The sequence below is a fragment of the Grus americana genome, chromosome 8, assembly GCF_028858705.1.
Source record: "Grus americana isolate bGruAme1 chromosome 8, bGruAme1.mat, whole genome shotgun sequence".
Lineage (NCBI taxonomy): Eukaryota > Metazoa > Chordata > Aves > Gruiformes > Gruidae > Grus > Grus americana.
Genome location: NC_072859.1, coordinates 8,192,299 through 8,213,527, shown reverse-complemented (window position 1 = coordinate 8,213,527; position 21,229 = coordinate 8,192,299). Strand labels below are relative to the sequence as shown.

The 21,229-nt window shown below is 54.7% G+C and overlaps 2 protein-coding genes across 2 annotated transcripts; one reads left to right on the top strand and one right to left on the bottom strand.

The window, feature by feature from the left end:
- Nucleotides 1-1,386: 1,386 nt before the first annotated feature.
- Nucleotides 1,387-14,276, bottom strand: VAMP4 (vesicle associated membrane protein 4). Its single transcript, XM_054833967.1, has 8 exons — nt 14,146-14,276; nt 13,646-13,757; nt 11,651-11,697; nt 11,244-11,294; nt 3,994-4,094; nt 3,339-3,418; nt 3,104-3,155; nt 1,387-2,053 (listed from the first exon to the last, which is right to left on the bottom strand). Exons 2-8 carry the CDS (start codon nt 13,709-13,711, stop codon nt 2,025-2,027), a joined length of 426 nt encoding a protein of 141 aa, XP_054689942.1. The 5' UTR covers nt 13,712-13,757; nt 14,146-14,276; the 3' UTR covers nt 1,387-2,024.
- A 114-nt stretch (nt 14,277-14,390) lies between these two features.
- Nucleotides 14,391-17,768, top strand: MYOC (myocilin). Its single transcript, XM_054833620.1, has 3 exons — nt 14,391-15,282; nt 15,685-15,804; nt 15,917-17,768. The coding sequence occupies exons 1-3, from the start codon at nt 14,784-14,786 to the stop codon at nt 16,699-16,701; spliced, it is 1,404 nt and encodes a 467-aa protein (XP_054689595.1). The 5' UTR covers nt 14,391-14,783; the 3' UTR covers nt 16,702-17,768.
- The last annotated feature ends 3,461 nt before the right edge of the window (nt 17,769-21,229 follow it).

The following is a 21,229-nucleotide window of genomic DNA, read 5'->3' as shown; positions in this document are numbered from 1 at the left end:
TAATATAGTGGTGTTGCCATGAAGCCTTCATCCTACCAGCACACGTTTTCAAGGCCCTGGGCCCAGCTGTAAATCCAGACTTTGCCTCTAGCAAGCAACTGCAAAACTAACTTCTCTTGCTCAGACCTGGTGCCATCAGGGATTCTAAGTCCTGACATGCTGCTGTGGCACCAAGGTCCTTCTATGGGTGGTAGCAGCAACAGCAAAGGCAAGATGGGGCTGGGAGAAAAAGCCAGAGGTACTGGCAGGAGTCAAGCCTGCCCTAGCAGGCAGGCCAGAGCAGGCACAGCAGTTACACAGGCTCATAGCGCCATTAACTCACTTTCCAGCTGGCAGGAAAAAGTACCCAATAGCTCAACAAGACCTGCAGTCTCCCTGAAGACACTCACTCCCTCTTCATCCACCCTCTACATTCCATTGCAGGTGGAGAGTAGCCAAAGGCACAGGCAGGATGATTTTTGTCCCTTCTGCTGGGTGCATGATCCTAAAACCAGGCTACACTTCAGGAGGGAAAAACCCAGCTTGGCTTTCTGGTTCCCACCTGGAGAAACAAGGCCCACAGAGGGGAAAAGCCCTATTTATATTCCAGCTGGGCAAGTGGAGCTTGTAATCACATCCAACCCTCCAGCCTGCTGTGCTCACTTTTAATCCCCTTCTCTGCATGAGGCAGCACCACCACTCAGGTGGAAACTGTGTACAAGGTACTGGGGGCAGGTTCAAAAAAAGGAAGCTGGGACTTGGCTCTGGGAATTCTTTGGGGCACTGTTCCCCCTCTCCGACATGACTTCAGACACACGCTAAGCATGACAATGCTTCTCTCATTAGGAAAGAGACAGCGAAAAGAGAGCCAGGAGAGCCTGATCTCGGCTCAGCTAAAGTCCCAGGCTCAGGGCTGGAATGAACAAGGGTCCCAAAAATAAAGGGCATACAGAAACACCACCAACACCCAAGACCAAAGCTGGAGACAGCCAAAAGACAGTAGTCCCACCCATTGATGGAGGAGCTCAGCTCCTGTTCAGTCCAGCACAGGGGCCCCTATACCTCCCAGAGAACCCCAGCACATCTGTCTGGGAACAACCCTCACTGCACTGGATCACAGGGACACAAAACAGGCTGGTGTTCAGGACCACAACCACCACATCAAGGTGAAGGGCTCTGAATACAAAACGGGCTTGTTCACCCTGGACTGGTTTTGGGAGAGTTGGTGTCCTCCTGCTGTGCCTTTTATCATTGGGCTAATAGCTGGGCTTTACACATGCTTCTTGCTTTTGGTTAAGAAAACACTGAAACAGCCCTTTCCTAGGGACTCCCGGCCATGGAGAGCTGTGAATGTCCTCCAGAACACTATGAAGACGTGCAGGAACTCCACATGTACAGTCAAAAATAGGTTTACTGGAATGTCTTTAGTCACAGCTGTAAGCAGCAATACTGAAAACACTGAGCTTGTGCATTCCCATGGCAGGACCAGAAAGTCTTCTGGATTGTAAAACCTAATTATTTCCTTTTTTTCTCCCCCCCCCTTTTTTTTTTTTAATAAGAGAGAAGCAACTCCCTTGCAGTTCTCCACAGAAGGGTCAGTTCCCTGTAACACAATGGTATGTTTCTCTTCAGACATTTTCTCCTTTGCTCCGATGAAAGGACAGAGTCCCCTCTGCCTTCCGCAGCAGGCAGCGTGGAACTGCTCAAACGGTATTATTATTATTAATATTACAACTCGAACATATATACAGATAAACTGTAGTGGCAAGTAGCCAGCTCCAAACTGGAGACCCAGAGTTCCACAAAACAGGCAGTTTGGGAACTGAATCTGTTATAAAAAGAGTCTGACAGCAGGAACAGGTATGCGATCAAAAAAAAGGTCATTTGGCAGTTCTTAAAACACTGTTAGAACTGGATACTTGCCGCCACCGCCTCCTCACTCCTTGGAGAAAAACAACTTCAAAGCTATATACAGATATCTCACTTAAATTACACAGCAGTTTGGTTATCCCAGAGCCAGCTCCATGAAGCCTCCAGCTGCCCCATCAGGTATGGTACTTCAGGACTATGGGTACTGGAAAACACAAACAAACAAGCTCTTAGCCACACACCTTCGCAAGCAACACCCATCCCTGCCAGAGAGATCCCCCCCATTTCTGTAGTGACAAACACCAAGCAGCTGCGAGGGAAAGTGTGTTTCCAAGCTCAAGCTAATGCAATCTGCTGCCCGCACACACACTAGACAACATTTCCTGCCACCTTCATCTGCTTCCAGCTTCCCAAAATTAAACCAGATGGGATTTTCCATCAGTCTCTCTCTCTCAAAGACTCCTACCCTGCTGCCAGCTGCCTCTCCCACTGCAGGCTGTGTGTCAGCAGGACAACAGGCCGCGAGGGTTTTGCCAAAGTAACAAGAATCGTTACAGAGCTACCCCTGGCCATAGCTGGTGGGAGGAAAACTCTCCGGACCCAGAGGCACAGAAAAACTGTGCTGGGCTGCTTGGATCCCTGGAGCATGTCATTGCACAGCCAGAGGGCTGAAATTAATTCTGCCTGGAGAAACACACTCTGGTCGTTATTACCTGTTTGGTACAAAAAGCAGTGACATCTCTGCTCTGGGGAGCTCCAGAGAGACCAGGCTGAGCAGGAAGGGCAGCAAGCAGGGGAAGGGACAGATAGCAAAGTCGTAACAGCTACCTGCTGAGAACTGAGCAGCCTGGCAGCTTTGGGGAGGAGCATTTACTGGGAGAAGACCCATTACAAAATGGTTGATATATGTAGAGACACCTTTCAAAGGCCTTGCTCCAATCTGAAACTCTTCCATCGACTCCCACCAGCCTCAGGACTGGGCACTGCCAACCATGGATCAGTACAGTGTTGGCTTTCTTTGGCCACAGTCAGTAGGACTTGCTTTGAGCCTCTTCTTCTGCAAGGCTTAAACGTGCACGCAGAGGAGCTCAGAGTGGTTACAGGCACCACTTACATCCGCTTAAGGCGGAACGGGGCCTGACAGGAGCGGCTCAGGTGCTCCCCTCCAGGGACAGCAGCACCATGGTGTCACCCATGCTGTGGAGTACAAGTATTTCAGTGCCAGACATGGCTAGGGTGACCTGGAGCTACTCACCGATGATCACAAGCAGAAGAATGACTGCCACCAGCGCTATGATTGCCTTCATCTGCAAGGGGAGCACAGAGGCATGTTACAGGGGGTGCTACATGTAGCTGCTTCTACCCAAAAGAAGGCCTTTGGCTTCCAGAATCTTTTCAGCTAGAAAGCAGAGCTTCTCCATCCCTTCCAGCGGAGGGCAGGTAACCACCCCTCCACAAACCCACCCCTGCCTCTTCCAGCTCTTGCTCACCTTGCAGCCTCGCCACCACATCTGTCTCCGAAGCTGCTTGGCTCTGTTGCTAAAAGCTGTTGCATTGTCTGATAAACTTTCTATTGAAGGAAAGAAAAGAGGCGATTCAGCGGCACACACGCAGTGAAAGCATCCACTCATTCTATTACCTCCACTGAGTTTTAAGCAATAAACCCAGCATTAGGGGAAAAGACCCAACCACAGCGTGATTCACCAAAGCCACAGCAGATGCCAATGTGACGCCCTACGCTAGAGTACACACAGACCTGCTGAGTCCCACTGAGCCCCCTTTGTACTGGGTGCCTTCTGAGGACAGGAATTCACTCTGCAAGCCAGCAGACAGCTGAGGTGCTCAGGGCGGTTGGGAGATACACCAGTCTACCTTAGCTTGAAGAACCAACTAGATCACAGCACCTAAATGCCTCCAAACTAATGTCTCTGCGCAGAGTGGCAGAAGGCAAAGGTGGAAAGAGGAAAATGTCGGCAGAAAGTCAGATTTGCAGCCCAAGGCTGGGAAACTCCACTCTTCAGAAGGACAGAAATACAAGCCCAGGTCTGTCATCAAGTGCTTTCTGAACTGAAAGCATGAAACCTGGCACAGCCGAGGGGAAGAGATGTGGGGAACAGGCCAGTAGAGGTGCATTTAGCATCACACCTGATTTATCCTGCAGATCATCCAGCCGCTCGCCTCTTTCAATCACCTTCGTGATGTTCTCCTGCATAACGTCGATGACTTCGTCCACCTGGTTCTGGACGCTAAAGCAGAGCAAAGGTAGTATGAGGAACAGAAGCAAGCACCACCTTCAGAGCTGCCCAGGCTGGCACAATCCCAGAGCTCACTGACAAAAATCAAAGTGCGCAACAGTGAAGGGATGTTGATGGGACGCCGAGAAAGCCAGAGGCACAGCGTCACCTGGGGTGGGTTTCTGGCAATCCCAGGAAGGCCAAGGGGCTCAGAGAGAGCACTAGGGAGTCAGCGGAAGCGAGGCACCCACCATAACAGCTTTAACACATAAATACAGTAAGAAAAGGCACTAATTGCTGTCAGTGGGCACTTCTGCTGCAGAAGAGCTCAAATCAAAGGGAAAAAACCCCTAATATAAAAACCTGCACCTTATCTTTTCAGATTTCACAGAACCTCACACTGCACCTTTGCTAAATAACTTGGGGTGAAATCAAAGCAAGGTGCACTCCCCACTCTGGGAACTGAGTTGCTAAATGAAATGCACTCTGCCAGGGGCATCAAGAGGACAGTAAAGAGATGGCTGATATGAACTAAACCAACTTATAATAATCCATCTGCTCATAGGTTACGCAACTCTGTGGGTAGTCGTTTCAGTGAACAGTAGCCTAAATCACACCCGCAGGGTTATTATAAATGCATTTATTCACTCCATAAAAAAGCCACATTGGTAAGAAAAAAAAAATTCTCCTGGTGGAAAAATACTGCTACATTCTCGTTTGTATTTTGGAGCTAGTATACTTCAATTTTCCTGGAGATAGAAATAAGAAATTTCTTGGGGCCCTAGGGAGACAATACATTGTTGGAGACATACCGTTCCCAGAAAGTAAATGGCAACAGCAATGTCTCGGAGGCAACGCTATACACAGGGCAACAAAACAGAAATAGCTCCAGGCCGCTCACTCTGCATAAGTCTTAGGTTTGACGACTTAGGTTGCATTGATTAAAAACATTTAAGCACTTTAAACATATCGAAATGCACCCAGCATTTGCTAAATATGCAGTATGAATAGGCCACTTAGCAGCTCTCCACATTACCAGAAACACACACCTCCTATTAAGGGTGCACCACCAGTGTCCCCAAGGGGAAGAAAGATTGCCAGCACCTCATCTTTAGCACCTGCTTAGCACCCACACTATCCTGCTCCCCAAATTATCATCTTCAGACCCACACAAAATCCTCTCCTCCCCACTGCCATCTCACAGATGCAGAAGCTCAAAGATGTCATTAGCTAAATCAGGGTTTTTATATCAGCACCAGACCCACCAACTCCACCACTTAGGGAGCCATCATCCAGCACCTAAGCTCAGAGCACCTGGTGAGAGAGGACAGTATACCCTCCTCCACGGCCCGGGAAGCCGGGGCCAAGGGAGACCCAGAGCAGCTTGCCCAAGGCCAGTCAATGGGGCATTGCAGAACCAGGAACAGGGCCGTGTCCTAGCCACAGTGCCTCTAATTAGAGACACAGGTTCACATTGACCTATTTCTCCTGTCTCCCTACCAGCTATGTGCCTCTCACCAAGCAGACCCTTGTGCCGAGACACACACGAGGAGCAGCTGCAACGAGCAGTAGTGGTCACGATGGAAAAACACATGCCTTGCTCATGTTTACTAATCATTCCAAAAACGGACAAGGAAAGTCATTAAAAGAAAAGGCTTTTTTCTCCCCAAAAAGCTCTTAGAAAGAGCTCCAGATCTTTGAATATGAAGGGGTTTCCCATCTTAGTATTTCAGGTCGGGCTCGGTAGCACCACTGCACTGCGGCTTCCAGACCTGGAACAGCCAGGCAGCCCCTCTGAAGCCAATTTCTGACTCAACAGCCCTCATATGGCACAGGCTGGACTCCAACAGCACACGTAAAGACTCGCTTTATTTAGGATATCACAAGAAAGGAGCCTGCCTTCCCTGAGCTGCATCGCAGAGTCCGTGGGAGCAGCATCTCTCTGCACCCACCTACACCGTGCAGTGGCAGCTCCTGCCTTCCACATCGACAGCAGCCGCCTGCCAGGAGTTTCTCATCTGGAGGGGAAAGGCACAGATAATCCCCAAATGCCTCTCAGCAGGAACCTACCCTGTGTCCACGAGTTCGTTCTGATCCGCTATTTGTTTTACAAGGGACAAGGCGAGCAGCAGAGCTGTTGCTGTTGGGAAAGGGCAGAAGGTTGCATCGAGGATGCAGGCAGATGCTGCCCGGGAAACATGCGGCAGTATCCTGTGGAGCAAAGTGTCCACCCCACGCAGGACGCACACAGCCCTGTGGCCCTTCCCTAGTAGGGTAGGCCTTCACCTACCTAGGGGTAGCAGGTGAAGATGTGAGGAGGAGGCACACTCCACGAGGGGGTTTCCTTACCTCAGCACAACAGAGAAGTCCCAGCTCTGAGCTGCCAGCAGCGCTGCTATAGCTTGGGGCGAGAGGAAAAGCAGAAACATCTGCTATCCCAAATGAGCCAACTTGGCAAAACCTGTAAGGCCTTAAACATCAGTTTCACAGGCAGACAACTATATTTGCAGTATGTAAACGTTTCTAAAGACATTTACTGGCTTCAAAATAAAGAGATTTCCTCCTACAACAGATTTGTAACCACGTTATCTCGGTACAACTAACAAGTGGGAGCATGCAAGGTTACAACGCTTCCAGGAACATGCAGCGCAACGTAACGCCACCTGTATCCCCGCCAGTACAGGTCAGAGCCTGGAGACGTGCTACTGCAGTCCTGGGGCACCCCTAAATGTGGGTGGTATGTAACTTCAAGCTGCTCTGCTGTGTACCAGCATTTGGGAGAGACCTATGGAGCACAGACCCCCCACTGCCCAAGTCGCATCTCAGCATCGCACCTCTTTTCACTTGAGCTGCTGGTGAAACGCAGTGTGCCTTTGCTACCTGCCCATAGCCTGGGCATGCTGATAGCCATCCCCAAGAGAACAAAACATTTCACAGATGGAGAACACAGGCAAAGAGAAATCAAGGCTTAAACTCTTGCAGATGTTGAGGTGTTTAACTCCCACAGAACACAGACACACTTGAGCACCCCAATACCTTTTGTTATCTGATGTAAGAGAGAACCCTGGAATAAACCCACAAAAACAGGAAGGAAGAGACCAAACCAGGGAATGCAACTTTGATCTCCACACAGTGCCTTAACCAGACCTTAAGCCAGTCCTAGCTTTCTGCTCTCTCCCACCCATCGCTGCTGCAAGAGATGCCCCTCCAGGAAAGGGCTGAAAGATGCCCAGCCTATGCATCAGCCCTGCAGTTTCAGAGCAAATTCAACAATTCCCTGCTAGTTTGGCATGCTTCAGGTTGGAAACAAGTCACATCAAGAAGAAAATATTTTCTTGTTTTATTTGGCAAGAGAGAATGAATCCTCTAATACGAAGTGTATTTCCTGTTAGGCACTATTGGCTTTTGACACATACATCTCATGTGCTTCACTCCTGCCAGATTTCCAAGAGAAATAAAGTAGAATAAATACCTGCCAGGAAAGGGAGCAAGACAAAAGCATAAAATATGTCTCCCACAACCCTTCTTCTTACTAATTACTGCAAATATGATGCTTTTAACAACAAGGGCAAGTACACACCGTCAAAGCAACAACAAGAGACCCAACCGCACTTAGCTTGGTTTAGACTCCTCTTTTCCTGTGCTTTGCTGGGTCCAGAGCGGGAAGAATAAGCCTTTCCATTTTGACTGCACTGGGTTAGCTACTCAAAAAACTCCTTGGGCTAGTCACGGTGTTGGGCTAACAAGAGCGCTGCATTCCTCAGACACCGTAAACAGGCCGTGCACACACCATGGGATGCGCTGCTCAAGGCTGCTTCTTGTCTCCGAGCCGGCTGTTTACAGCCAGCATGACACACTTCTATTTTCCACCCCAGTGATATTAATAGTGTGATGTATTTTGGTGCAAATTACACCCAAACACCCCTCATTGCGGCACTAACCAAGGGAAGAGGGAACAGGACGGAGAGCCAAGCCAGACAGATGGTGCAAAGGCAGGAGGCCAGCACAGCTCAACACTCCCTGAAGCACGGCTCTGCAGAGGGGCTGCCCAGCAGACAGCCCTGCTAAACTCAACAACGGGATATCAGCGCCGAACCCTGCCACAAATCCCTGGTTTTAAGTTGCTGCTTCATCCTGACTGTGAGGAGGACAGCAGTCTATGCCACCCTGAAGCCCTTCAGTCCTTGAAAGGATTGTACCCAACAATGATGCCTGACAAAATGGTCTTAGTATCACCTTCAAATGAAAGCCTGGACTGTGGATGGGGTCCAGTGCACATCCAGCCACTTGCAGTGAGCAGCCAGGCCTTGGGAAGCTGCTGTCAACTCTTGCCTCCAAACCGTTCCCCAAATCCTTCCCCTCCTTGGGACGTAATTTGAGGTTTGCAGCCAGACAGAGCCACTGGGGCCAAGGATGCTGGCCACCCCCAGCAGCGCAATGGAGGAATTATAGGGACCAAGACCTGGCTCCTGGAGAACCACAACAGCGTGCTAAGCCTCATCGCCAGCACAAGCAGGAACCCGAGTCCAGCAGCATGGTTGCCTGAAAGCAGAAACGGCAGCGGTGAAGGAAGTCAAGGAGCGCAGAAGAGGGGGGGATTTTGGTAACGTTTTTGCAATGATAACCTGTGATGAGAGGCTCCTATTCTAAATAAAGGAAACCCAGGTGGAAGGTGAATGTCCCACCTTCCCCTGAAAGGGCACTAAGAGCTCTCACTACACAGACTCAGGACTTCTCAGTAGGCCCGGAAGCAAAGGCAGATAAGAGAGATCAGCTACCTGTTCTTTGTAACTTTGGGGAAAAGGATAAGAGCCTGTTAAAAGCCACCTTTCAGCTCCAGCCCAGCCCACCCCAAGGAGGTCTCAGAGGGAGCCTAAGGGGCCCATGTGGCCACTTAGTCACCAGAGGAGCTTCCACCCCAACCAAGCAGCTGTTGGGACAACAGAGCCTAAAGTTCCAGATGTATCAGGACAAAACAGAGTACGGAGGGGACTGTCACGCTTCATCCTGCTGCCATTGTTGGGTCTAACTCACCTCCTTCCCCTACGAGGTTTGCAGTGTTCCCCACCATCTCGTTCTGCAACTGAGCCAGCCTTGAGGGTCTCTGCTGCCAAACTCTCCACCCTGACCCAAGCCCCTTGGCTGCCAAGGACAGCTAGGAAAAGTTTCCAGTCTTGCCCCTCACACTCAATATGTTCCATACCTTTGCTCCCATAATGCCATCACTTTTTCCTCTACCCAATCCTCCATGCAGTTTCCTTTTACGCCTATCTTCACACCTCGTTCCTCCAGCCCCGTGCAGCTGCAGTCTCTCTAGCTTTGCCCAGCTATGCCTCAGCTCTCCAAATGCTCAAATTCCTCTTTAAAATGTCTTTTCCTTACAGTGTTTCAGCAGCAACACAACCCTCCTTTTCCTCCTCTGTTGAAACCAGAGTGAACTGCATCATTACGAGACCAGGCATCGATCCATCCAGCACAAGGGCTGGTCTGATCAGAAACTTAATAATAAGCTCCATGACAAGAAATGACGACTGCACACTGTAAGTGCTTATTAAACAAAGCAATCAACATTGATGAGAGCAGAAAATAGATTAATAGATGCTCCAGATACTAGACAGATGTAGCCACTTGCTACCCCAAGGGACATATTCCATACTATGTCTACTAGACAGGAAATCTCTGGCAATGGGTGAGCCTCAGGTGCGGTGGGCATTAGTGACATCACACTTATGAACCCATCAGCTCCTGGGTGAATTCTTCTTTCATTTTTCTTCCCTTTCACAGCTGCTGTGCTATCCTCTACCTAAGCCCCTGCTTCCTTCCGCCCAGCCAAGAGAGTGGCAAGAGAAGAGGAAGAGCTCCTGTTTTCCCCTTCATGCAGGGAAGGCAGAAAACACTCTAATTCCTTTGCAGCAGAGGAGGATGAAGGGGCAGATGTCACCCCCTCTCCACCTTTTTATAGGAGTGGGACCCCACTCATAGAACCAATTCTCATCCTTCTCATTCACCCCAGATCAGCCTGTCCCTGCCCTAGAAGAGCAGCTTTATCCACACTGGCTTACGGTAAGGACCAACATACCTCTACCAACAGCATCCTCACACCCTGGAGGGAATAGAGACCCCCCTGAAAACTCAGGGTGCAGCGACCAACCCACTGCCTCTCGTGGAACTCAAGTGCACTTCGCCCCTCGAGGTAACGTGGCAAGCGGGCACACAAGCAAGCACTGCCTAATGCTGACGTTGGCAATGAGTCATCTCAGAGCTGCTCTGACTTCTTCCTGGCATGAAAAAATCTCTAATGAAGATCAATACTCAGGCTGCATGAAAGACGACCCAGTCTGATTAACGTCCCCGCACAGCTCTCTGTTCTGGCTCCACAGAGGATGGCAAAGGAAACAGCACAACGCAAACCAGGGGTCTGGGAATATTCCCCCCCTTTCCACCAAGTACCACCATCACATCCCTCATAGGAAAGGACAGGGCAAATTGGAGCCCAGAAGCAGCATCATGCAGGAAATGACTTGATGGGAGAAGGATCCAGAGTGTTGACTCCTTCCTTCTTACCCTAATACAGTCAATAATCCTCCTCCAGCTGTAATGGTTTCCTGTTTGTCCAGCTGCTTTGACCCACTGAGTCACTGCTCATCTCCAGGTCACCTGTATCAGGTTTTCATCTGGAGAAGAAGAGGCCAGAGGACCAGCCACTGCCCAAAAAACATGGTTCTGGTGTGTTCCTGACCACTTGCTTTCTTGAAACATTGAGGAGCAAGTTACAGGATGAAGGAAAAAAAAAGCAACAAAAGAGTAAAAAAGGTGCTAGCAAAGGTTAAAATTCAGGGTTAATGCTCCAGAAAAACGGCCTCACAAAAATCATGGAACAGGTCATCACCACGTTACAGCAAACGCTTTAGAAACTCCACTAAGCTACTCTGACACAATCCTATCCCTTCACCTCTGCCAATGCACAATTTCTTGGTAGCTTGAATCAGATTTGAGATTGCCCTTAGCTGTGGACACGTAGAGTAGGAAATGTCAATTAGGAGAAAGAAAGCACAAGCCACATACATTCACAACTACACAGAAATAGTTCGGTAAGACAGCAGTAGGAGCTCACAGTACCAGAATAAAATATTAACTGTGTAATACTGAGGAACAACGTACTGCCTGATCTTGTCATTCCTGGGTCCAAATCTTGGTCCAGAAGGCCCTCTCCTGCAAGCAAAAGAGAGAGCAATCAGAATTGAAGATACAAGAAAAACATGTTTTTAAACCAGACTCAAAAGATACACAAGAAAGAATCAATGCCTTGCAGACGGAGGATTGTTCTCCTACCTCCCATGTCTTAGGATGCGTGGGACACCCCACTCTTATAAAGGTCATACCTATTAAGTCTTAATTCACGTTTGATGCCAAGACTCTGGGAGATCATCTCAAAGGAATCAAAGGGTTTGATTCCCAGGCCTCCAACCATGTGGCAGGGAGCAGCTTTTGGTATTCTACACCTCCAGTCTCAGAGACGTAGACAGTTAAGATGTCACCTTCCCTACAGCGGCCGTTCAGAAACTCACAAGAAAAAGTCTTCCTCTTCATCCGAATCTTCCTCCAACAGGTTCCTCTACAAACACAGAGCAAAAACAAGCCACTTCGTCAATAAGCAACCGCCATTTCACACACACATTTCCAGCCCTTAGGACGCAAGCAACAACCTCTGACCGCGGGTTACACGAGCCCTCCTTTGGGGAGCATCGACGATACTTTTTAGGTGCCTGGAGTTGTGCTGTTTCTCTCTGCTAGCGACCAAGGGCTGAGCTGGATGTCTCTGTGCTGCTGTTATCACCTCGGTGGTGTTTGCTAGCTCTGTACAGCACAGACCAACACACAGCTCTGACCTGGGACGACTCACACCTCTGCCACCGAGCCAAACTGGATTTGCCTCAATCGCCAGTTCCCTGCGCAGGTTCAGATCCCAGTTCTAGGGATCAGTACAATTCCCTGTGATGCAGAAGCAACCTGCATGTCAGCATGGCGAGCCCTGCCTTGAAAAGCAGCAGGCAGAGCCCCTGCGCAGGCCAGCTGTGGAAGGAAGGTCCCCTCTGCTCAGGGGACAATCCCCAGTGCTGCACTTGGTCAACAGCAGCTGCTCAGTAGATGTCAGCATCGCCTACAGCCACTGTGGGGTGTCCCATCCGCGTGGGCAGTCAGATTCACTCCTGATTTGGAAGACGTGGTTTCTCCAGCTATCCGATGGCAGCAGGCATAAGACGAACGACTGCAAGGAAACACGCTGGGCTCCCCGCATGGCACGTCTGGAGGGGTCAGCCCCTCCAAACCCCCAACTCAGGGAAAGGCTACAGCTGGGCTGGAAAGCCCAGCAGTCTGGTGGCTCCTCTACTTCACACCAAAGGGCTCCTCCTGGGATGATTTGCTGTTCCCCTACACCCCATCAGACGATCCAAAGGCTGATTTTTAAAAGCAACCCCACAATTCCACTGAAGCCTGAAAGTTTCAGACAGAGACATTATATTAGAGTTCATTCATTTCTCATACCAGGGCAGCACAAATTTTCCAACTGAGCTGAGCATTCCCAGTAACATTTACTTAGGGTCAAAAATGATCAAGAGGGGGAACTAACACCCTAAACGTGTGGGCCAGGGAACACATCGGATGGTCCTTATGGTACCAACAGCCACTGCTTCCCCTGTGCATAAATTCGGGCTCCCACCTGCAAGTGCAGTGCTCTTATTTTGAAGCTTACCTACATTTCCATCCTTGTCACATTTGCTCAATCAACTTAAGCAACCTGTGAGACCACAAGACAGTTTCAGCCGTTGCCTCCCTCAAGGGATGAGTGAAATGCTCTTGGCAACACAGGATCCTCATCTTGCTGACAGCTATCATGAGCTGGAGCAACATCCTAGACTACAGTCTAAACTGAGTTTTAGCACAGTATGACCCCAGGATAAAAACATCAGGTTAAATCCACTTTGTCTAAAACAAGCAACTGCAGCACTTTGACCTGTATTTCAAAGCCTGAAACATCAGGGGACCTTGGCAACAGGAAAATTCAGCTGTAAAGCGTGGGTAACTTCACACGAGTCCTTCGGCCAGCTACGTAGGGAGGAGAGCCGCGACGTGCTCAGGCCCACCTCTGCGCAGAGGCAGGAGACTGGAGCGCACCAGGATCGTGCAGCCTAAAGGAACTGAAAGGTGTTCTCAGAAGAGCCGTATCTCCTAACAGGGCTTGTTTTAAAATACACCGATCAGGTTTGCTGCACGGACAGTCCCCTCGCTCACCAAACGTCTCTACCAACGGCGACAGAGCCCCTGGGCCCCACAGCCGACGGCCGCGGCAGCAGCACCAGCCCCTTTGGCCAAGGCAGCTGGAACTGACCTTGGCTAACGGCACGGGGCGACTCCGGGTGCCTTGGGGTGCCCAAGGCACCTTAACAAACACCCGCCTGCCCGCCACGGGCACCTACCCCGGGCACCCCTATGCAAGCGGCAGCCCGTTACGGCCCCCAGCCCCGGGACACAGGCTGGGCCCCCGCCCCGCCGGCACTCACCCGCTCGCTCTTCACCGAGCCCGTCACCTCGTCGTCGTTCAGGTGCCGCTTGAATTTCGGAGGCATGGTGTCTACCTGCGGGACAGCCGGCTTCGTGCCCGGGAGGAGAAACCTGGAAGGGAGGCGCAGGGAACGGCCGGGTCACCTCACTGCCCGGCACCCGGACCGCGCGTTCCCCCGGCCAGCCCCACCGGGGCCCGGGAGAAAGGGGGCGAGCGCCGGGAGGGCGGTGGGGCCCCGCGGGCGGCCGGGGAGCCCCCGCGCCGGTGGGTCGGGAGGGGTGAGGGGAAAGACCCCGGGACGGGGTGATACAGCGGCCCCAGGAGAAGGGGGACGAGAGGGCAGCCGGTGCCCGGCAGCCGCGCTTTCACCCGGCCCCACCGCTTCTGTCCAAGGCCGCCGGTGCCCCGGGGGCCGCTGGCGAGCGGAGCCAGTGCCTAGACAGAGACACCCCACCCCCGCAGGCGGTACAAGACCCCGCCACCCCCCGCCCCGCTCACCGGGCTCCGCTCCAGGACGGGCCGGCGGGAAATGGCCGGTGCGGCGGCAGCGGCGGCGAGTCAGCTGTCCCATCGACCGGCTCGGCGCTCTGCCCGGAGCGCCGAGCTATCGATTCCGGGGCGGAGGCGGAGGCGGGGCCGAGGACGGAGACGGGGCGGGGTCGAGGGCGGAGGCGGGGGCGTGTCTGGCGCGGGGGAGGCGGGGCGCGGGGCAGGGAGCCGGCGGAGCGGCCCGGGGGGGCGGCCCCAGCCCGGGAACACGCTGGCTCGGGAGCCAGGGGGCTGGCGGCGGTCCCGGCGCGGCCCCGCACGATGCCTCCCTGCCAGCGGGGGGGGGAGGGGGTCCGGCCGCTTCGGCCCCCGGCATCGCCCCTGGCACACGGCCCCGGCAGCAAAGCCGTTGGCGGCGGCCGCAGGTTGCCGGAGCCCGGCCAGCGGCCTCGGGGAGGACGGGGCGGGGGGAGCGGCGGCTGCCGCTGGGCGAAAGCCGCCGCCGCCGCAGGCATCTGGAAGGTTCCGGCTCGTCCGTCCCCCCCCGCCGCCCCGACCCTCTCCCCGCTGCCCTCCCGCGCTATAAATGCGGGCGGCAGCGCCCGGCGTGCGGCGGAGCGGAGGCGCCGAGGGCACGGAACGGGACGATGCTGGGGGCCTGGCTGCTGCTCTGGGGGGGCCTGGCCCTGGGCTGCCGGGGCGAGACGGCCTTTCTCCGGCGCGCCGATGACAGCACCGGGCGCTGCACCTACTCCTTCACGGTGGCCAGCCCCGTCGAGGCCGCCTGCCCCGATGCCGGTGGCGTGCCGGAGCTGCGGGCCGAGCTGGCCGCCTTCGCCGCCCGCCTGAGCCGGCTGGAGAGCCGGGAGCGGGGCGCGGGGGGCTCGGGGCCGCGGGGAGGCGAGGCGGGGGGGGCACGGGAGCCCCAGCAAGCAGCCTCGGCCGCTCGCCTGGAGGCCGCCTACAGCGAGCTGCTGCGGGCCAAGTCCCGGCTGGAGGAGGAGAAGGGGCGGCTGGAGCGGGAGAAAGAGGAGCTGGGGAGGCGGCTGGAGAGCAGCGCCCAGGAGATCGCCCAGCTGCGGGCCGCCCGCTGCCCCCCCGGCGGACAGGGGCCCAGCCGAGACGCCCTGCGTGCCCCCGGCAAAGGTAAGTGCCGGGGCCGGGCCCCCACCCCCGTGCATCCCCGTGCATCCCCGCCGCTGCGTCTCCCCCGGGCACAGTCGGGTCCCTTTGCTGCCCGCCCCGGGGTGAACCTACCGCTGCCCCCCTCCCCGTCCCTAAATCAGGGCTGGCAGCTGGAGCCCTCCTCATCCCATCATCCGCCCCGCAGCAGAGGGGGGGACCCGGAGGGGGGAGGATGAGGGGACCCAACGGCGTTAATGGCTGCGGAGCGGCGTCCCCGTCAGCGGGTCACGGCACTGAGCTCCCGACCCAAGTGTTGGCATTTCGGGGGGCACCGGTCCGGCGTGGAGCCCCCCGCAAGGGCAGGCGCGGTGGCGAGGGGGGCTGGCTCGACCCCTGCTCACACTGCGCCTGGCCCCGCTGCAGCCCCGCGCTGGGACCCGCAGCCCCTCGCCTACCAGGAGCTGCAGTCGGAGAGGACGGAGGTTCCCGCGTCCCGGCTACTGGAGGAGACCGTGCTCAGCCGCCCGGGGAGCGAGGACTCGGGTACTGTCACCGGCACGGCCAGCTGGCCCCACGCTCCGCTTGTCCCTCCCAAGGGGCTCACCGGGCGCTGCCAAGCAATAACCCCTTTCTTTCCCTTCCTCTCCTCGAGCAGGCTGCGGCGAGCTGGTATGGGTGGGGGAGCCCGTCGTCTTCGGCCGGGCAGAGTCCATCACCGGCAAATACGGCGTGTGGATGAAGGACCCGGAGCCCGTGCCCCCCTTCACGCCGGAGACCACCTGGCGTGTGGATGCGGTGGGCACGGAGGTGCGCCAGCTCTTCCAGTACGAGGCGGCCGAGCAGCTGGCCCGGGGCTACCCCGCCAAGGTGCACATCCTACCGCGGCCCCTGGAGAGCACGGGGGCCGTTGTCTACCGTGGCGGGCTCTTCTTCCAGCCCCGCCGCTCCCGCGCCGTGGCCCGCTATGACCTGCGGGGAGAGACCGTCACAGCCGAGAGGGAGATCCCCGGTGCCGGTTACCATGGGCAGTACCCCTATTCCTGGGGGGGCTACACCGACATCGACCTGGCAGTGGATGAGATGGGACTCTGGGTGATCTACAGCACCGAGAAGGCCAGGGGGGCCATCGTCCTCTCCAAGCTGGACCCCGAGACGCTGGAGATCCGGCGGACCTGGGAGACCAACATCCGCAAGCGAGGGGTGGCCAACTCCTTTGTCATCTGCGGCACCCTCTACACCGTCAGCAGCTACTCGGCACCCAACGCCACCATCAACTTTGCCTATGACACGGCCACCAGCACCAGCCGGGCCCTCAGCATCCCCTTCGAGAACCGCTTCCGCTACCTCAGCATGGTGGACTACAACCCTGCCGAGCGGCAGCTCTTCGCCTGGGACAGCTTCAACATGGTCACCTACCCCGTCCGCCTCTCCCGGGCGTGAGCCAGGGCCGAGGATGTGACGGCTCAGCCCCCGCGACCCCTGCGCACTCCTCGGCACCCCGCTTTGCTCCCCGCTCCCCCCAGTGCAGCCGGGAGCACCGGCTCAGACAGCTCTGGGCAATGGTGGGGGCCACATGCCCACCAGCCGTGACATGATGGGGCCCCCGACGTTCCCGTCGGCACCTCCGGCAACATCCCATTGTGTTTGAGTGCAGCGGGGGCGGGGGGGGGGAAACTAAGTGCTTTTCTAGAGCCTTGCTGAGCCAGTGAAACACCTCTTTGTGGCCTCAGCGGATTTTGGATGGGCCACTGCGGTACCCAGCCCTGAGCTGCTCCAGCATTGTCCTGGAGCACACCCCAGCCTGGACACCCTGAATTTGGAGCAGGGGGGCTGAGGTGCAGTGAAGGCTGGGCAGGGCAGGTGGCAGAGATAGGGACAGGCTGCCCTGGAGGGTCCCACCTGAAAATTAATGCTTTCCCTGGTTGCAAGCAGCAATCCCCTCCGCGGGGCCGGGCTTCGTGTTTCCAGGCTCCAGCCTCGCCAAGGAGAGCAGCGTTCGCACACCACCAGCAGCCCCGCAGAGCCAGGCACCCCTGCTGAGAGCCTGCAAGCCCCGCTGCATCCCACACCACCGGTGCCTGGGGGCATCCCAGAGCTCAGTCACCTCCAAAAATCATCTGGCAGGATCAAAAGCAGCGGGAAATATAGACGCTTGTTGCACCAGTCTTGTTTTATTGGGGAAAATAAAGCAGCCAAGCGAGCAGTGGTGAGGAGTGCTGGCAGAGCATCCTGCAGCCTGATGGCCCCATGGTGTGCCCAGCCCCTCTCAGCCACGTGCTTCGGCTTTGCAGCCATACCCGGCCACGGACACAGTATGGCAGCTCCCCACGCCGGTCCAAAACATGCCGTTTTAACTATTTATTGTAGAAAGGCTGTAGGAGGCTTTTTTCCCCCCTGCCCCAATGTTTGGGGCAGATGGGGCAGCAGCATCCCCCGGGGGATGTGCAGGGTCCCAGCCCAATAAACATCACCCACCGCTGCCGCCTTGCACCTTGTCTTTCTGAGCCTGGGTTTTCCTGGGGTTTGGTGGGCTGGAGCCTGGAGGGGGTGGGAAGTGCTGGTGCCCCCCTCGATGCACTGATGGGCTGAAGGTGCTCTGGGGCAGGGGGGGACAGCAGTTGTAATGCTTTGGCAGGAAAATAACACATGTGGTAGGTGGCTGCTGGCAGGGCTGACCCCAGGAGCACCGTTATTTAGCGTGATGCAGGGCTGCAACATGCCCACACCATTAACTCAGAATAAAAGTCAAAGCTTTAGTGCTAAACCCTGGAGATTTACCAAATGGGAAAGATTAACGAGCTCCAGGCATCAGGGCTGCAGGTTGGGCTGGCTGGTGCCAGGAGGCAGCATGGAGCTGGAGAGGTGGGGGGACAGAGGCAGCCCCCACTTTGCTGCTGTGGCACCAGAGAAGCCAGGAGGCCACTGGGATGGGCCCTGGCTCAGAACTGACCATGTTCTAGAAGGGCAGGAGACAAGGGGGTGCCGGGCAGGGAAGGCAGTGGGTGCCGGCTGCAGAAAGCACTGTGCTCCTCCTCCATGGTGAGAGCTACCCTGGTGAGTCCAGTGGGGGGAACCAGGGAAGGGCCCTCCCAGACCACCGGGATGGGCTGGGGAGGGCGTGGGATGGCACCAACCTGGGGCTGCAGGGTGGGCAGCAAGTGGGAGCCCAGCATGTCAAGGCAGGAGGCTGAAAGACCCTTTCTCGCTCCCCGGCAGGCCTGGCGCAGGGCTGGGATGTGCACCGTGAGCCAGCACGAGCGAAGGCGTCTCTCCAGCCTGCCCTGCACAGCTGCCATGGTGCGGCCCGGCAGCCCCGCGGTGCCCCACAACAAGCCCTCGCCACCCTGCCGGCCCCCTGCGCCTGCCCTGTTTGCTCCAGCCTGGTCGAGGTGGATCAACGACGCATCCCGAGCCACACCGTCTTCTCCAGGGCTGGGGGCCCTGTGCCACACCAGCAGCCAGGGGCCCCACATGGCTCCCCCATGACCCAGTCCTGTGTCAACTACACGCTGCAGCAGGTGACACGCTGCACCCTGGTCGTCAGGGAGCGCAGGGTGCCACAAGCCGTGCCCCGGGGTGATGCCTTCCCCACCCTCCTGATGGGGGACAGCAGCAACCTCGCCATCGACCGCAGCCCCACACCCACCATCTCGGCCAGCTGGATGCTGTATGAGGAAGAGGTAGCAGGTCTGCACTGAGCAGGGTCCCACCTCATCCCACCACAGGGAAGTGGGTGACCCACCTGTGACTGACCACAGCTGCTGGCAATAAATTTGTGGTGCATTACAGGTCTCCTGGTCTCAGAAACCATGGGTGCACAGCCCTGCCCCAGGGAGCAGCTTCATCCCCACAGCGTCCCTCTGTCCTGCTGCAAAAACCCACCCAGGACAGGCGGTTGTCTGGGCCCTGGTGCAGAGAAACAAGGCAAAAGTCAGGGCAAGAGGCAGGACTATAAAGCTGGGGGTGAAGGTAGCTATAGAGGTCACCCAGGAGCAGGCAGGGGCTGTCATGCACCCACTGGGGCCAGGAAGAGGCAGGCAGGCAGGAGGCAGCCCCTGCCTGCACAGCGCTGGCCCAACTCAGCCAGGGGCAGCCCAGCAAGCAGCCACCCGCACAGAAAATCTGCCACCAAGGACGGGAGAATGGCATTTCTGTCCCAAAAGAGGAGGGGAGGCTGGGCAGGAGCCCTCCTTCGCCCCACAGCTCCTCAGAGCATAAAAAGGAGGGCTTGTTGCGAGGTCCCCGGGGACCAGCAGCACCAAAGGCTTCTCACACAGCCCCAGCCATTCCCACCAGCACCAGGGTCTGTTCAGGCTGGGAAGTCCATCACTTAATTGAGTAAAAAAACCCCCAAAAAACAACAAAAAAAACCCCAACGCCAAAGACAAGCCACTGTACACAGGATTTCCAGAAAGCTGGGCTGGAGCTGAACAGCGCTGAATACACAGCCTTACTTAACAGGCTTTGCAAAACAAGCAGAGTCCCTCCCCTCCGCGTCCCAGCCAGAAGCCAGCCTGAGCCCAGGGGGCTGCTGGATCTGGCCCCAGTCACATTAACCCCCTTCTGCTCTTGCTCCTGAGAAAAGTGACCGTCTTTTTGCAAACTGAACATTATTAAGAAAAACAACCCCTGAATTCTCCCAACAAAATAGTTCCCTAATTTATGGGAGATTCAGCACAATTATTTGTGATGACCAGAGTCCTAGAGAAGAGATTACACACCAAATCCTGCTCCAATTAAAAAGGCAACATCTATTCCAGTGTAAATGGCCAGGAGCAAGTTATCTGGTTAAATGTCATAAAAATATTCAATGAACTGGGGTCAGCAACTGAAAGCTCAAACTGGCCTCAAAGGCAGCCGGGGTGGTGGGGGGCTGTTTTGGGGAAGCACACATCAAAACAGGGTTATTTGGGTGCACTAAATGCTGAAGCATTTGCTTTTAATTAAGTTTCTGTAGAAATATTATCCTTGTTCTGCTCAGTGCAAGAAATAGCCAAAAGCCTGGTGTATTCCCACTGCTGACTGCAGGACACCCGTCCGACTTTTCTAGTGGCTTTGTTGGAGAATTTAAGATTAATCCTTCCAGCAGCATTTCCTTAAACCCAGAACAGTCCAGCAAATGATTTCCCAGTTTCAGGGGGTCCTTCCAAGTTGAACCAGAAGACAGCCTCAAACCAGGGAAACATCAGCAGAACTCTGTTACCACTGAAACCATCATTTACAGCACATTTTTAGTTCAAACCACTCGCTTCCCCTGCCTTCAAGCTCCTTTCCCCGAGCCTTCGTTGTAGCTGCATTTGTACAGCCCCTGTAAAAAAAAAAAAGGCGATTTACCTGTGGTGTTACCTACTCAGTTACTTCTGCCCACAGCTCCCCCTTGGTGGATTAGAGCACCTTTATTTATTTACTCCACATGGCTGCAGTTTCTGGAGCTTGATGGAAGCCATGTCCTGCGAGAGCTTTGCTGGAGAATGAGATCAAACCAGAAATAAGCCAATTGAAACCATTTTGCATTAGAAGTCTGGCTGTAATACACCACTCTTCGCTTGGCACGCGATGTTCAGGCGCTCTCCTTGCATCCTCCAGCGCTTTGCTAATCATGAGATTACCCGGATACTTTATTTAGAGAATACTTTATTAGTTTCTGTAATCAAACCCATGTAAATAAGACCGTACATATTTAATACAGTGCGTTACCCCTGTACAAATGGAAAAAATTAAGTTTAACATTTCTAGACCAATATGGCTGTTAATTTCTGTACAATGCCAACTCACACTACAAGTGGGATACTTTTTTCCAAAGTTGACATCACAGCTAAAGTTTCCAAAAATTCAAATTATATATATATTTATATAAAAAGATAACCAATAGCGATTCACTAGGCATCAATAGCAGCAACAGCCTTTCCAGCTTCTGCAGTCATTTGAACAAAATTATACACATTAGACTTTCAACTCACTCTTCCTT

Bases quoted from the DNA above. Each gene is read 5' to 3' on its own strand.
- VAMP4 (XM_054833967.1), bottom strand. From the start codon at position 13,711: ATGCCTCCGAAATTCAAGCGGCACCTGAACGACGACGAGGTGACGGGC. The intron at 11,295-11,650 runs GTGAGTTTCTGA...TTTTGCTTGCAG, and splicing joins GAAGAGGAAGACTTTTTCTT to GAGAGGGCCTTCTGGACCAA. The intron at 3,156-3,338 runs GTGAGCAAGAGC...CTCCCCTTGCAG, and splicing joins TGTGGTGGCGAGGCTGCAAG to ATGAAGGCAATCATAGCGCT.
- MYOC (XM_054833620.1), top strand. From the start codon at position 14,784: ATGCTGGGGGCCTGGCTGCTGCTCTGGGGGGGCCTGGCCCTGGGCTGC. The intron at 15,283-15,684 runs GTAAGTGCCGGG...GCCCCGCTGCAG, and splicing joins CCTGCGTGCCCCCGGCAAAG to CCCCGCGCTGGGACCCGCAG. The intron at 15,805-15,916 runs GTACTGTCACCG...CTCCTCGAGCAG, and splicing joins CCCGGGGAGCGAGGACTCGG to GCTGCGGCGAGCTGGTATGG.